The sequence below is a fragment of the Thunnus thynnus genome, chromosome 16 (assembly GCF_963924715.1).
Source record: "Thunnus thynnus chromosome 16, fThuThy2.1, whole genome shotgun sequence".
Classification (NCBI taxonomy): domain Eukaryota; kingdom Metazoa; phylum Chordata; class Actinopteri; order Scombriformes; family Scombridae; genus Thunnus; species Thunnus thynnus.
The window spans coordinates 25,610,507-25,625,768 of NC_089532.1; the positions used below are offsets into that span (position 1 = coordinate 25,610,507).

At 38.3% G+C, this 15,262-nt stretch overlaps 2 protein-coding genes across 6 annotated transcripts; one reads left to right on the forward strand and one right to left on the reverse strand.

Annotated features, from left to right (window-relative positions):
• Positions 1 to 6: 6 nt before the first annotated feature.
• LOC137199355 (cilia- and flagella-associated protein 100-like) lies at positions 7 to 9,038 on the forward strand. Of its 5 annotated transcripts, none has more exons than XM_067613593.1 (15): positions 8 to 112; positions 1,988 to 2,056; positions 2,333 to 2,433; positions 2,623 to 2,770; positions 2,848 to 2,912; positions 4,346 to 4,509; positions 4,605 to 4,685; positions 4,886 to 5,055; positions 5,371 to 5,455; positions 6,470 to 6,512; positions 6,620 to 6,774; positions 6,956 to 7,085; positions 7,297 to 7,502; positions 8,173 to 8,266; positions 8,646 to 9,038. In XM_067613593.1, exons 1-15 carry the CDS (start codon positions 103 to 105, stop codon positions 8,769 to 8,771), a joined length of 1,647 nt encoding a protein of 548 aa, XP_067469694.1. In that variant the 5' UTR covers positions 8 to 102; the 3' UTR covers positions 8,772 to 9,038. The 5 variants fall into 5 exon arrangements, with proteins under 5 accessions (XP_067469697.1, XP_067469694.1, XP_067469695.1 ...); XM_067613594.1 differs by having other exon boundaries at positions 2,336 to 2,433; XM_067613596.1 differs by lacking the exon at positions 6,470 to 6,512 and having other exon boundaries at positions 7 to 112; positions 6,586 to 6,774.
• Positions 9,039 to 10,624: 1,586 nt separating this feature from the next.
• On the reverse strand, positions 10,625 to 14,949 carry LOC137199621 (homeodomain-interacting protein kinase 4-like). The gene is made up of 9 exons (XM_067614030.1): positions 14,736 to 14,949; positions 14,095 to 14,291; positions 13,791 to 13,982; positions 13,394 to 13,575; positions 13,116 to 13,239; positions 12,863 to 12,982; positions 12,702 to 12,785; positions 12,419 to 12,591; positions 10,625 to 12,305 (listed from the first exon to the last, which is right to left on the reverse strand). The coding sequence occupies exons 1-9, from the start codon at positions 14,812 to 14,814 to the stop codon at positions 11,081 to 11,083; spliced, it is 2,376 nt and encodes a 791-aa protein (XP_067470131.1). The 5' UTR covers positions 14,815 to 14,949; the 3' UTR covers positions 10,625 to 11,080.
• Positions 14,950 to 15,262: the final 313 nt, after the last annotated feature.

The following is a 15,262-nucleotide window of genomic DNA, read 5'->3' on the forward strand; positions in this document are numbered from 1 at the left end:
CAACTAAGGTAGCAGTTACCATGACAACAGTTCGCAAAACGAAAACTACTTTACAAACAGCCCGGTTTGAAGACCAACGTTTGAAGATTGTTATGAAGAGTAATGTCAGACGGTAAGTAGACAATTTAACAATGCGACAACCTAGGTTATGCTAACTTAAACTATTGCTACCTAAATATACAGAAGTTTTGAATTGTTTTGTTATATTCATATTTACTGTGTTGCACTTTTCAAAACAAAACTAGCGCTAACTTCTGCTGCCACTTGGTGAATTTATCAAGAAGAGCAACTAAATACTTGCTCTACATGTTTGTTGTTTGTTTATGTTAATAACCGCCTACACTGATTGTGTGATTGTTTTTGCGTTTACACAGATTTGTAAAATGCCAATCAAAGTCGCATTTATTAAGGAGCATTGATTCATTAGTTTGTGAGATTAATGTTATCATTTGATTTACACAGGAGTCAACTTTTTATTTTGCTGTTAAGATTCTTTTTATTTTTATCCCAGCTTGTGCCACAGCTTGTAAAATCGGTTAAGATGTGAGCGCTGCAAATTATTATTACATCTCTGAGATATCACTGCTGACGAAGGTTTACAGTCCATGTGATGAATTAACGATATGGACGTTATAAAGAGCCGCACAGCCGCGCGTAATGGTCGGGTTCAGTGCGTGTTTTCATCCATTTAAGGCTCATTGTGGGAGTTGAAATGAGGCTCGTGTACGTGTACCCATTTCCTCAATGACTGAGGTTTATAAATCAACCATACGTACGCGTAGCTTTATAAATCTGACGAAAAATAATGCGTCTGCATATTTCTGCTTTGCTCATACGCAGAGTTTTATGCATATGGCCCCAGGCTTCTGCAGAATAACCACACACACCTCTACACAAGTAACAGTAACAAGTAACTAAAGCTGTCAAATAAATGTAGAGGAGTAGAATGTACAATATTTCCCTTTGAAATATAGTGATGTGGAAGAAAAGTAGCATAACAATGAAAATGCTCAAGTAAAGTACAAGTACCTCAAAATTGTACTAAAGTACAGTACTTGAGTAAATGTACTTGGTTACTTTCCACCACTGGAACTAGGTTAAGCTTGTGTTTGGGAATATGCAGCAATATGTCAAGAATATGGTTAAAGACCAGACCAAGGTTGACACTGATGTAGAAAGCCTTCATTCCTCTGGCAGGCGACCCTGAGGAGCCCTAAAGGATAGGTTCACAATTTTTCAAGTTTGTCTTAAGACAACAATCAGGTGTTCTTATGAACAGTGAAAGAGGTTTTCCTCACTGTAATCATTCCTCCTGTTCATACTCACTATTAAAAGATCACCTTCAAATGTGCTTTCAGTGTAAGTGATGGGGCCAAAAATCCACAGTGTGTCCACACAGTCATTTTAGTGGAAGCATTGTAACAAAAAAAGGACTAAACAGACTGTAGCATTGAAAGATATCTACTTGATTTGACTTATTTGGACGGCTGAAGCTTCATATTAGCTTCAGATAAACTTTTGCACAGAAGGAGGACTGTGGATTTTGTCCCCCATCACTTACATCATAAGTGCATTATGAAGGGATCTTCTAATGGTCAGTATGGACAGGAGGAATGATTATGATAATTATGGCAAGAAAAATCTATTTCAGTGTTCATTTGGGCACCCGACTATTGTTTTAAGACAGACTTGAAAAATTGTGAACCTGTTCTTTAACAGCAGAGGGTCAGTCACCACTAATCACTTGTCTTGATGTGAGAACAACCAGAGGCCCCTGCCAGAGGGCCTCATGCCTTGATATACTGTAGGTTAGCTAATTAGTAAAATTTTGAAATTGATTCTAAAAACTCAGTAGTTCAGTTTTTAACTCTTTAAGACAGTCAGACAATTTACCTGTTATATGTGAATTAGATTAATATAAACATACAGTTCAGATATTTGTCAGCCACAAATAGGTTTCAATTTGTATTGTTTCCACAATGTGCAGTCAAATTAAATACAGAGACAGCACAGCGCTTGCCAAAAGCAATCTCAGAGATGTCAGCACCTCAGCCAGGTAAGTATCTGTCATCATGTCATACTTCATAAATAAGAAACCATCTGACTACTCAATTTGAATGATTTCTACTATTATAAACATTATACTTTCAACAAATGACCAGAGATTTTGTATCAGAGATTGATAGTGCTTTTTCTTTCAGAGACTGAAAGATATTGATACATCTGGAAGAAAAAGACAGAGAGAAAACTATGCAGCTAACAATAGAAAACAATCTGCTATTTGTTTTTTTTTGTATAAAAAGCATTTTTTTCATTCCTGCTGTATGTACAGTAGAGTTGGGAACGAGGAAGACAGAACAGAGCCAGGTCAATGTGCCAGACAGTAACAGCATGTCACTAGAGATTATAAAGGAGGAAAGGCACCAAGAAGAGGTTGGTGTGTGTTTAAGCAGAACTGTGTTTGTACAAATCATGACTAGTTTTACATCCTCTGCATATTACTTTGTCTTACACAGTGTCAACAAATAGTGAAGAATGATGATAGATGATGAATTTATACTGTTGTCCTCCTCTATGCTCAATAGTTGTGTAAATTATCTCTGTTGTTCTGTTGATGAAAAGACAGAAGACCTGGTGAAACAACTGGGAGGGGAAGAAGAGGAAAAGGATATGATGGAAAATTCACAACAAATGGAGAATAACACAGCTCTCTCTAATCAAAGTCAAGCCAGATCTGGCCTGAAAATGTTAGACGACAAGATAGACGACCGTGAGTCTACATATGTTGCTTGAACATGATTGTTTACTTTAGTGTTAAGACTTACTGTATCTGTCCTCTGTCCCTAGAAAAAATGATCAGAGACAGAAGACATCACGTAATGTCCATTGAAAAGCAATGGCTAGAGCTGGAGGTAAATTACTCGAGTGGCTTATTTCAATGACACAAAAACGATGACCCGTATAAAGCGGTAGCTCCTGCTAATGTATGTTCAAGTGTAAAAGGGCTGAGTGAGGCAGAGTACAAATCAGAGGGTGCCTTAAGACGGCTGCTGAAGGAGAATGTTTTCATTGAGTATAAAGCAGCTGTGAATAACAGATAATATAGAATCACCCTTATGGATTTATGCATCAGTATAGACAGCTTTAATGATCCGGCTCTAATCACATTCAACTTTTCTTGTTCTTATGCTGATTTAAATGCATCTACTGGTTGTTGAGTGCTTAATTTGGAATCACTATTATCTTATTTCTGTACTTTTCCACCAAGTATCTAGTTTTATCTTGTGGACAGAATCACCAAATTACCAACGGAGTCCTGGTTCTAAAGGTGTCTGTTTTCAGTGCTGCTTCTAAGACCAAATTTACACCAAAATACTAACAACTCCCTTTTCACTGCATCACTATAACAAAACTCTTGCTGGGCAAAATGAATTTCAAGTTTGGAAAATACCAAACTATCACAGAGCAGCTTGGCTGGTTGTGCCGCCACGGAATACTGTCCAAAAAGTTTATATTTTCTCCACTACTGTTGGTAGATCAACTGAAGCTTGACCTAAAGAATAGTTTGACATTTAGGGAAACTATTCTTATTCATTTTCTCTGAGTTAGATGAGAAGATTGATATCAGTCTCATATCTGTCCGTTATGTATGAAGCTGCAGCCAGGAGAGTGTTGTGGGTTATATGCAGGACTATTTCTTGGCTGGGTGCAGTGACTTTATGGAGACTTTGTGGTGTCTTGTTGTCACAAAGACTCCTGGGAGTCAATGCATTATGTTAGTAAAAGTAAAAGTTTTTCTTTGGATAAACAAATGAGATATAATGTCTTAGTTAGTAAGCGTTGGAGGTGCTGCTTGGTGGATTTGGTTATCTTTGGACAGAGCTTGGCCAGATGTTTCCTCCTGTTTCCAGTCTTTATGCTAAGCTAAGCTAAGCTAACTGGTCGTAGATTTATATCTAACGGACAGATTTGAGAGTGATTTTGATCTTCGTATCTGACTTGGCAAGAAGGCGTTTAAGTGTATTTTCAAAAATGTCAAAATATTCCTTTAAAAATAAAAAATGGGATAGTTTGAACATAAATTCTCACTTTTTACATCGTTACTTTTTAGCATGAACATGTGAAGTCAAAGACTGCAAGTGGTGCAAATCAGACATTACAGAACAAATATGAGTTCAAACATGATAGGTCTTACCAAAGCAACCGATCATCAAAAAGATATTTACATAACAGAGGCAAATTAAAGAATAATTTGTAAGTTTTAAACAGTATAAAAGTATCTTCTTTTCCTTAATCTCCTTAATTATCTGAAATATTCCATTCATCTTCATCCTTCCATTATCAGATATGTCTGAGTAAGAGGAAGCCAGAGATTATGAGGCTGACCAAGGTCATTCCAGTGAAGAAACGACGTGTGAAAAAGTTTGAACTACTCATTGAGAGGGAGAATTACAACTGTGAGGAGATGTTCAGGAGGAGTCAGAAGAAATCTATGGAGGCAAAAACACTGTAAGCAGTAGTGGATTCCTTATCAATGTGATTTAAGAGTGAATTAAATAAAGTATTCTGTTTCCATTATTGTAATTTTTTTTCTCTGACATCAGTTTTGAAGAAGGGAGCAGGTTCAAACAGGAGAAGAATGGTGTCATTGAGAAATTAAATGATGAAATAGGGACAACAAAAAGGTAGTACTACAATAATATTGTGAATTCAACATATATACAGTATGTGTACATTGTCCATATTTTATGTTCATAAATTCATCAACCAATAGGAGCTAGGCAAATAATTTAGAAAAAATGAGTAACTTTGCAGGTATTAATCTGCAATGACTGTTTTGCAGTGGGATGCAGTGGCATGTTATGTGGCTCTTTCTTCCTCATAGTGAACAAGCCAATATTGATGAAATTCTGAATGACTATACGAGATACAACAACATTTTGTTCAAGCTGTCTCCTCCGGAGTGGCAGGAGGCCCAGGAACTTTTGAAAGCTGAAGTCCTGTCTGACGCTGTGGATGAGCAGAACAGGGAGCCACAGTCAGCAGCTGGGCAGGGTAAGTGATAAATAGATGGATCATAAGGGCCAGTGTAATGTTGGTTACCCCCCACTAATATTGCTCTTTTATTAAAAATCAAGTCTGATCCACACTATGTCATCTTTTCCAGTACGAATCAGATGATTATTGCAAACTCAGTTCCCATAGTCTTTGTGTATGGGAACTGGGAATCTCTTAAAAGGGTACTCCATCGGTTTAATATTGCTCTGCCATAATACTGGGAGACTCACTAGAGACAGATTGAACAAGACTGGTCAGGATTGATGGATCAGAAATCCACATCTTGTGATCTCAATGATAACATGCACACAGGTTTGGAGTGTGACGAGTCTAGTCCAGGTGAAGCCATGTCTTCCACCAGAGAGCCCCAGCTGTCCTCAACACACAGCCACACACTGTAAGGAAACACCAACACACACACCTCAGTGATGAGACTAATGAATGTTATGCTGCACATCTTGTTTTTATCTTGTGAATTCATGTACAACGATGTCGTGGTAAATAATACAGTCAATAAGGATTTCCATTTGTTGTTCAACATTAGACAAAAAAACCCCAAAAAGTTGATGGTTTGTAATTCAGCCCATGATTTACAGTGTGATTTTGTTGTATGAATCAGGCTTTTTTCTTTTTGTTAGTATTAAGTCAAGTATTTTTATATCTATAGAGTACAGTACTGGGAAAAAAATAATAAGATGTTCTACAGAACGTAAAAAGTAATTATGGTATAATGTATTTCACATATACAGTATGCTGCCAAAACTGCAGGGGTACAGTAAGGTAATAAAAGGGGTTTTGGGAAAATTTCTCAAATCTAGTGTGTAATTAGAGGGTAAAAAGGGCTGGTGTTTAACCTGTAACCCATTGCCTCTATATAATAAGTATGTTTCTTTACTCCATAAGTGATTGACAGTTCTCTCATTATTCTAAGATCTGCACCTCTTTTCTCCAGGCTCTTTACCACAAAATTACATTGCTGTTGCTCAGCATTGGTGAATACCCCTGTCATCAGTTTGGGAACATAACCAATATATTTTCCACATCCCTCCATCTGAGTGTGGAGAGATTTTCCTAAAGCCGCCAGTTTTCATTGCATATCATAATTATAATAAGTACTTTATAGGTTCCGCAGAATATCAGTGTTATTAACACCTTTTTCCCCAAACCTCAGTTTTGTCTCCCAGTACTGGACCCAGTAGGTACCCATTATTTTCAAAAAAACTAGTCTTGTTTTCTTCCACTGCACCTACATTTAGTTAGAATAGGAACCCGTAAGTATTTTATAGGTACATGATTCATACAACGAAATTACACTGTAAATCGCAGGCTGAATTATGAAGTGTTACCAACAGCACCTACCTACTTTCCCCCACAAATATCATCACGTTAGTCTCTTTCTGTTGCATTTCAGGGTCAAAAATTCTAACCTGAATAACAACAACTCAGGACATGAGGTCAGTTTCCCTGAACCTAAAATCACAGTTCACTGAAGTATTATCTCTTTTTATCTTGCGTGTTTATTTGCAGTACTCACCATGTGGTGTCATCTCCACTCCTGCAGGAGAAGCTGGAGTTGTACTTCTTTGATCCACAGCAGCTCCTAGATCTGGTTATGGAGCTGACAGACCAGAACCTGTCCCTCATTCAGAACTCCACCAGAAGGAATGATTCACTGGAGGAGCTCCTGCAGCTCATCAAGATCAGCAAGAGGAAAATGTAAGCCTCATATTTATCATTAGCAAAGTGCACTTAAGAACATACAGCATAAGAGGATACAGCATAAATACAAAAACAACCTTGTAAAAAGTGTTAGAGAGTAAGTATGTAAAAGTACATATGACATGATATAACTTCACAACAACCAAAACAGTTGTAACACTGTGTTTTATGGTTGTAGGATAAGGGATGAAGAGAGGTTAACACCACAGATCACTGATATGAAGGAGAAAGTCAACATTGAGGAGGAGAGAGCTGCCAAGCTCAAACAGATGGTTCAGCTCCATGTCTCAGTCAAAACTGAGGACAAGGTAAAGAAGCAGAATATATGTTTGTCTACATTTTTTCCAACATCACCCTATTTTGAATCTAAAAGCTGCACTTGACAACTTTAAATGGATCACAACAGGCATCAGGAAACTGTACAGAGCATGCTATTTTTTAGTGATCCTAGCTGGTCTCACCCCCCCCCCCACTTTTTTTTTTTTTTTTAACTATCCCACCTCTTCTCCTTGCCTGCAGGATGATGTGATGTTGGATGCTCTTGGTGTGAAGGTGACAGAAGTACATCGTTGCAATGTGGCCAGCCGGCTGACCAACCTCAGTACCTTAGAGAAGCTGTCCAGCATTGAGTACCGTATGTCTTTACTGCAGCAGGACATTGACAGCATCCCTGAAGAAGGCTTGGAAGTGCTGAGGCAGCTCAGGGACAGTGAGAGGAGGACCAGGTTTGTCTCACTGACAGTCATCTAACCCACTGCTCCCCAGCCGTGGAACAAAGAAGCCTATTTTTTCATGCTGGGTAGATATGATGCCATTGAAAACCTGGCATATTAGTGAGTACATGGTATATTTCCTTTTATGGTGTCAGGCTCATAATCTCTTTTTCTGACTTAAAAAATACCCAGATTTTCTAAATGGATTAAATCGGCTTTAACAGATTTTTTGCTCTTGTGTAATAATGGTACAAAATGCAAAGCAGCTGTTGATTATGTTGTATATCCCTCTAACTAATATATAAAATGGTTAAAGTACAGAATATTTGCACTTTAAATGATATTTTCTCACTTCAATTTGTATTACTTGATTTTTTTTTCCATCACCTGTCTTATGTAAATAATAAAAAGTGAATGCAACCAGGTATAAGTGTAAAATTAGTGTAGTGTTTTAATGTTTTAGTCAAATCTGGACAGTGTCAGCTGATTAGTAACGCATCACAGCAATGGTTCCAGTTTGTGGGAGTCTTAGCATGGATGGACATTTCAGACAGGCTTTTTAATGCATTGCTGAAAATCCAATATACAATGTAAACTCATGGTAATATAAAGAACTCTAAATAGAGATGTTTCCCCAAAGAGCATATAAAATGAAAACTCTCATCCTGCATGCTTTATCCAGACTGTATGAAGAAAAGCTGAGGCTGGAGAAGGAGAAACAGAGAGAAAGGATGAAGAAGTGCATGGAAAGATCCATGGGTGACGCCAAGAAAATGGTGAGTCTTTGATTTAAAAATGGATCCATAATAGATTTATGCTACTCTTTAAATGTTCTATTACTGTATGTTTTCTACTATTAAACATTATACCACACATCAAAATTTAACATCAATAAATCTGAAAACCAGTAAACCTGGAAATCTTCTTGAATGCATTGCAGCAGTATGGAAAGAGGATAATGTTCTTCCTCATGTTTAAACCGGGTTTATGGGAAATGTAGTTGTAATTTTTAGAAACCTTAATAATACTACTGCTGTGAGCAGTATTTTTTCTTCTCCTCTGACATTGAGTCAAAACAGTCATCCTCAGTGATTTAAGTTACAGTTAGAAACAATCCAGAGGCAAGGCTTAAACTTCAGCCTTTTTTTCTTTCAGAGAGGAAGAAAGCTCATGCCCAGATGCATCCCCGTTGAGCAGAAGATCAAAGTCAGCGATGAGGACATCACCCCTGCCGAGGACAAGCTCTATGCTTACCTTTTCACCACCGAGGACGTACAGTAAGACGAGATGAAGAAATGGGACATTTTATATACCACGCAAAGCAAAAACAGTAAAAAAAATACCACTGCAATTATTCCACCAAGACAAGTTACTGTGAGATATCTCGACTGTGTGAATACTTATCAGCCTTCCAGAAATACTTTTAACCATTATTTTGAAGGTGTGTACAAAATTTGAATAAATGAAAGACAGAGCTGATGGATCTTGTGAAGCACTCTGACTTTCTTTACAACTATGTCCTTGTAAATAAATATTTTACTTACATAACATGAATAGACTCACTTCTGTACTACTGGTTCTGGCAGAGGTTGAATCAAGTCATTGCATTTAGCAAGTCACAAGTCTACAGTCAAATCTCAAGTCAGGACAGGCGTGTCCCAAGTCCTAACTTTAAGAGTCCATTCTAGATAAGCCACAATGTGTTCTTCACTATATGTAAGGCCATTAATATGTTATAAAACACAAAGTCATAACCGTGTTGTGCCCAGGATTTAGGATATGAACTAAATCATAATAACAGCAATAATATTATATTATTAATGAATGTTCAGTATTTTAAAGCTGATTGCTGTCTAAAATGATCATATGTAGATCGACTTACCAAACACATTTTCCTACCAGAATTCCAGATAGTCATTATGTCTCATTTGTTCCACGACATGGAGATATTTCTGATATAAACAAATGTCTGACAATATCAAGTTCTAGCAGTACCAGTATAGAATTTCCAGCACTATCAGTCAGATATGATCAAACTACATCCACAAAGACCTGATGAAGCAGATTAGCTGAGTTTTAGTTTTAGAGCGGTAAATTCATAATACATAGTAATTAAGGTGAGTTTTTTTGTTGCTTATTTCATCTTGACTATTTAATGTCATAGAAAACATTTGCTTTAAGCTAGCTTTAAGCTTTAAGCTTTAAGCTTTAATATTTTATTTTGTATTGTGCTCACATGTTCCTAAATAACACTGTGTTCAATGAAATTACCAAAAACTAATATAATTACTGTGTGTAAGTGTCATTCCATCACAGTAGTACTGGTTGCAGTGGACTTCATAGAAACTTAGCCTACGCTCACATTACAGGCCTTGATGCTCAATTCTGATTTTTTAGTCAGATCCAATCTTTTCATGTTGATGGTTCACATTCAGTCTTGTAAGTGACACGTATCTGGCTCCAGTGTGAACAATGTTGAGGTCCCGAACTGCCATGCATTGAATGCCATTTAACTGAAATGTGAGCTGCATTGAGAACAACAATAATACATTAAAGAATTTTGGAATTTTTCTGGGTAAAATGTTCCTTTTTCAGTTAAAGAATCTCTTTGGGTTCACCGAAGAATACAAACAGATATTTTTCTGTTGACCTTTCACTCTTTTTTACCATCTGCTATTGCCAGAAATTCAGACAGAGGAGCTGTAGAGTTGTATATGCACACCCAAAGTAATGTTTTGAATCCATTTTTGGCCTCATGTTTAAATGCCTCATATGGGGAAAAAGGCAATGCAGAGTTAAAGGTATGTTCTTGAACTCCAAATGTGCTTATTATACTCAATTTAAAATAAATATTTCTGGATTGCTTTACATATACATGTTTCTCACTTGTTCAGCATGCATGAATTAAATGTATGCATACGCAGGCACATATGGTTGTGTTGTTGTTCTGCATTTGACAGATCAGTAAGATCAGTTCTGTCTTTTAACTAGTATTTCAGCATCTGAGTTATTACTGAATACTAAAAATCTACTGACTATGCTTTTTATTGACATCAGTTCAAAAAAGTTCATTGAGATGTATAAGAATTTGTGCACTCAAACAGCTTTTAGGAATAGGAATTTTTATTGTGCATGACTCAAATATGAAATTATTCATCCAGCAACATAACTTGCATTAGAGTATGTTTTTGATAAAAGGGAAATAGTCTGCCTTGTTGGCCACAAAGGAGGTCAATTAGAATTATGATTGTTATTTTTAAGGTTAAGTGACTGAGATGCAAGCACAAGAAACACCAACAAGTTCATACATACACATTTATTACTGATACTATAGCTAATTTAATTCAATTCAATTCAATTTTTATTTATATGGCGCCAAATCACAACAGAAGTTATCTCAGGGCACTTTTCACATAGAACAGGTCTACATTGTGCTCTTATTTTCACAGAGACCCAATGTTCCCCCATGAGCAAGCACTTGGCGACAGCGGCAAGGAAAAACTTCCCTTTAACAGGAAGAATCCTCGAGCAGAACCAGGCTCTAAGTGGGCGGCCATCTGCCTTGACCGGTTGGGTTCTTATCTCTATTGTTACTGTTTGTAGGATGGTGTAAATATCACTGATGTCTTTGTTAGCCAGCATTCCTGGGGGGTTGAAGAAAGAGCTGGTCTTGTAGCTGAAATTCTTCGGCAGGGTCCGAATAACCCTGCCGAAGAATTTCCGCATCCGCATTTTACAGGTGCATCATCATCAGGTGACCCGTAGTTGGCCGCTGTCTCCTCAGCCAGGCCAGTCAAGGCTACATCTTGGTCCTTTGCCCAATCAACAGCTGGTTCCTGCGGAGGTGATACGGTCATGGCGGTGGCTGTTCCCTCTTTAGTTGGACCAGTACTAGCTTCATCTTGGTCCTTTGCTCCAGCAACAGCGGGTCCCTCTGGAGCTAAATGAGTACTGGCAGTGGCTAATCTCTCTTTACTTTTACCAGCCATGGCTGCCTCCTGGTCACTAAACCCTTCAGCAGCTGATCCCTGTTTAGTTGGACCTGCACTAGCTTCATCTTGGTCCTTTGCCCATTCAGCAACTGGTCCCTCTGTAGCTGATATAGTCATGGCAGCGGCTGATCCTTCTTTAGTTGTACCAGTGGTGGTTGCCTCATGGTCACTTGACTCATCAGAAGCTGATCCCTCTTTACTTGGACCAGTACTAGCTTCATCTTGGTCCTTTGCCCCATCAGCAGTTGGTCCCTCAGGAGCTAAACCGGTATTGGCGACAGCTGATCCCTCTTTAGTTGGACCAGTCGTTGCTACCTCCTGGTCACTTGACCCATCAGCAGCTGATCCCTCTTTAATTGGACCGGTACTAGCTTCATCTTGGTCCTTTGCCCCAGCAACACCTGGTCCCTCTGGAGCTAAATCATTCCTGGCGAAAGCTGATCCTTCCTTACTTGGACCAGTACTAGCTTTATCTTGGTCCTTTACCCCATCAGCGGCTTGTCCCTCTGGAGCTAAACCAGTACTTGCGGCAGCTGATCCTTCTTTAGTTGGACCAGTCGTAGCTGCATCTTGGTCACTTGACCCATCAGCAGCTGTTCCTGCTTCAGCTGAGCCACCAGTATTTACAACTCCAACAACTTTTGCTCCATCAATTGAGGAAGGCGTGTTTGAAATGATGTCCTGGGAGTGAGGAGCAGCTGAGCCTTTGTCATTTGAACACATGATGGCTGGAGTACCTTCAACTGCGGCCTTACTATCAATTAGTTTCTCTTCCATATCATCCATCAGGCAGACCAGCATTTTATTGAAGGACTTGTCCACACTGAATAAAACATGACATCAAATTGATCAATCAGTCAGTCTGTAAAAACATCTGTAAATTCATCCAATCATGTGTCTATCCCTCCCTACTGATACCAAAACACAGTCACTTACTATGAGCTGGTCTCCATCTCATCAGCCAGATGAGCCATGGAGACATATGGATGTTTCAGAGCCTCCCCAGGAGTGATTCTCCTCTCTGGATCCATGTCCAGAAGACATTTCAGTAGGCCCACGAACGTTCTCCGATCTTCTAATTCAATGGGCTCTTGTGTCTCTGGGTAAAGCTGGATATGGAAAAAAAATAGATGGCTGTTCAGGTCATCTCCTTCCTGTCTCTCAATGACAGGGAAAGTAGGTATGAATTCAGTCTTTACTCATGAAATGGACCACTTACTGTTGTCAAGTCATCCAGACATTTAAATGATCTCCTCCATACTTTAGGCTCTATGTAGGTAGTGAGCTTATATTCCCTTGGAGTCTACAAGAACAAAATCAGTTTCAGGTACTTCATCATAGAAGATAAGGAAATTAACAAAGTTATATAAAGTTAAATACCTTCAGCCACCATTTTGCATAGTCAAAGTGCTGGGAAAGCCTGAAAAACTTCTGGCTGTATTTGCCAGCAAAGAGGAGGTGGTCAGCTGGCTGGCCCAGTATCTCAACGATGTTCCTCATCTGGTGAGACAATATATAGAATCACATCAGCCAACATCCTACATAAAGTCTCTGGACATTTGTCTAGAGCAGTATGTCTGGAGCAGTATGTCAGAAGCTGTGCAACCAAGTCTACATATACCGGGTTATTTACCATCTGATACTCGCAGTTTATTGCAAATGGGTGTTTGGCCACATACAAGTAGGTAAGCACACAGCCCAGACCCCACATGTCAATTGCCTCAGAGAGGGGGAGGCCCAGGGTGACCTCAGGTGCCCTGTTTGTAGCGTACAAGAGCCAAAAGTTCTATTAAGTACATTGTCAAATTCAGCATGTGTGTGAAAGATTGACATAACTTCTAAGAGATCATTTACAGCTGCAACACAAAAGTGCAAACATGTTAAAAGATGAGCTTTGCAGATTGAACCTACCTGTAACCCAGAGGCTGGATTTTCATACCATGTTTCACCTCAGAAGTAGTGCGAGATAGGCCAAAATCTATTAATTTAACCTTGAAGGGCTCTTCTTGATGGTTCACCAGCATTATGTTATCTGGCTTCAGGTCAGAGTGAATGACTCCAATTCCCTTCAGGGCGTCAAAGGCCATCAGCAACTTCAGAGACAGAGGAAGAAATGCGGACGGTTAAAGATACTATTGACCAGGGTGCAGGCATATACAGATCAACAAGATATTTTTGAATATTTTTCTCTGTTTATGTATGTACAAAGTTGTCATTCTGTGTTATGTATGAGTTTTAATATGTAATTCATTACTGAATATATTGCTATAACTTGTTAATAGAATTATCACAGTCACATAGTCTTTACCTGCTCTGCAATTGGCCGTATCTCACTGAGAGACAGTGGATTCCGATGTCTCTCAGTGATCAGCTGATAAAGACTCCTGTCTAGCATCTCAAAAGCTAGACAGGTATGACCTTCATACTCGAACCTTTCGAAGAACCATACAATGTTCTTTTTGACGGGGTCAAGAACGCTCACGACTTCAAGCATGTTGATCTGTGCAGAAAATTCCATGACCAAGTGACACAGAACGGTATCAGTGCTGATAAATGACCAAACATAATATAAGTCAAAAAGCATAATCATCAAAAAGACTTTGATGATCTACCTCTCTTTTAGCGTCTGCGCTATGCTCAGTTTTTAGGATCTTCAGGGCTACGTACTTTGCTGTGACTAAATTCACACACTTGGCAACTTTGCCGAAGCATCCTTCACCAATGAAGTCCAGGACGAGGTAGCGACCTGTGTTACTGTGCAGGGTGTCGCGCCTTTGGACCTTAAAGTGTTTCGATTGTTTCTTTTTATCTGCGAGTGGTGATGGAAATGCAGTACATAGAGAGAAAAGGAGAATATGTAGCAACATGGAGTCAATCGGTCAACACATCATGCACAAATACATTCAGTATGCCCTGCAGTATGCAGGCTGAATGTCAGTTTTATTGATTATGTATTATATTACAGTATTATTATCACTGGTTAATTTTCATGTAAGCAGCATTGTCATAGCTGATTTTAACTTTTTCAAAATATATTAAGGGTACTTTAATTTAGTCTATAGTACAGTAGGTTTTCAAAATGTTGATCTGCAAAGTAACAAGCAGCTTCAACTGTCAAATAAATGTAAAGACATGTAAAGACACTTTTCTCTAAAACATGAGTAGACATAAAGTAGTATGCATCTTAAGTACAGTACTTGAGTAAATGTATTCAGTTACTCTCCACCACTTTGTATGTTTTCAGTTTACTTACCGGTTTTATTTGACACTGAAGAGCTGTCTAAGCTTGAACTTGATGACATTTTGTCAAAAAACAAGGTTTTTCCAAACATAACACACTGAAACTTTGTTAACTAACTCAGTTTGTAGGTAGTGAAGCCTCAGGATAAAAACTGGCCAGTTGACCAGTTTTCAGCACAATAGGATTCTAAATGACATCATAACAAAACACCAGTTCAATTCCAGAGACATTTAGGAGATTCTTTGACAGTTTTTTTTGTTTGTTTTTGTTTTTTGTTTTTTGAGAAATGTGGGCAATCACTTGAGTTACAGACAAATTGTTTGTGGTTTATGCAGTTGACCTAATTCCATCAAATTCTTTGTGTCCATAAAGAGAAGCATATTTCTTGTATTCTGTGGTCATTCGTTTATTTCAATATAAATGTGTTACTATCATATATTGTTTCAAAGTGTAGTGTTTTTGGCACCTGATTTTGATTTAACTTAGGCTTTTAACTAGAATGTATATAAGCCATAGTCACATTTTAGTCATGTGATTAT

What these genes read in the sequence shown, in the direction of transcription:
- LOC137199355 (XM_067613593.1), top strand. An exon ending in ACAGTCAGCAGCTGGGCAGG is followed by an intron (nt 5,056 to 5,370) that starts GTAAGTGATAAA and finishes ACATGCACACAG; the next exon opens with GTTTGGAGTGTGACGAGTCT. An exon ending in GACAGTGAGAGGAGGACCAG is followed by an intron (nt 7,503 to 8,172) that starts GTTTGTCTCACT and finishes TGCTTTATCCAG; the next exon opens with ACTGTATGAAGAAAAGCTGA.
- LOC137199621 (XM_067614030.1), bottom strand. Translation starts at nt 14,814, where the DNA reads ATGTTTGGAAAAACCTTGTTTTTTGACAAAATGTCATCAAGTTCAAGC. An exon ending in ATGCAAAATGGTGGCTGAAG is followed by an intron (nt 12,786 to 12,862) that starts GTATTTAACTTT and finishes TTGTTCTTGTAG; the next exon opens with ACTCCAAGGGAATATAAGCT. An exon ending in GTCTGGATGACTTGACAACA is followed by an intron (nt 12,592 to 12,701) that starts GTAAGTGGTCCA and finishes TTCCATATCCAG; the next exon opens with CTTTACCCAGAGACACAAGA.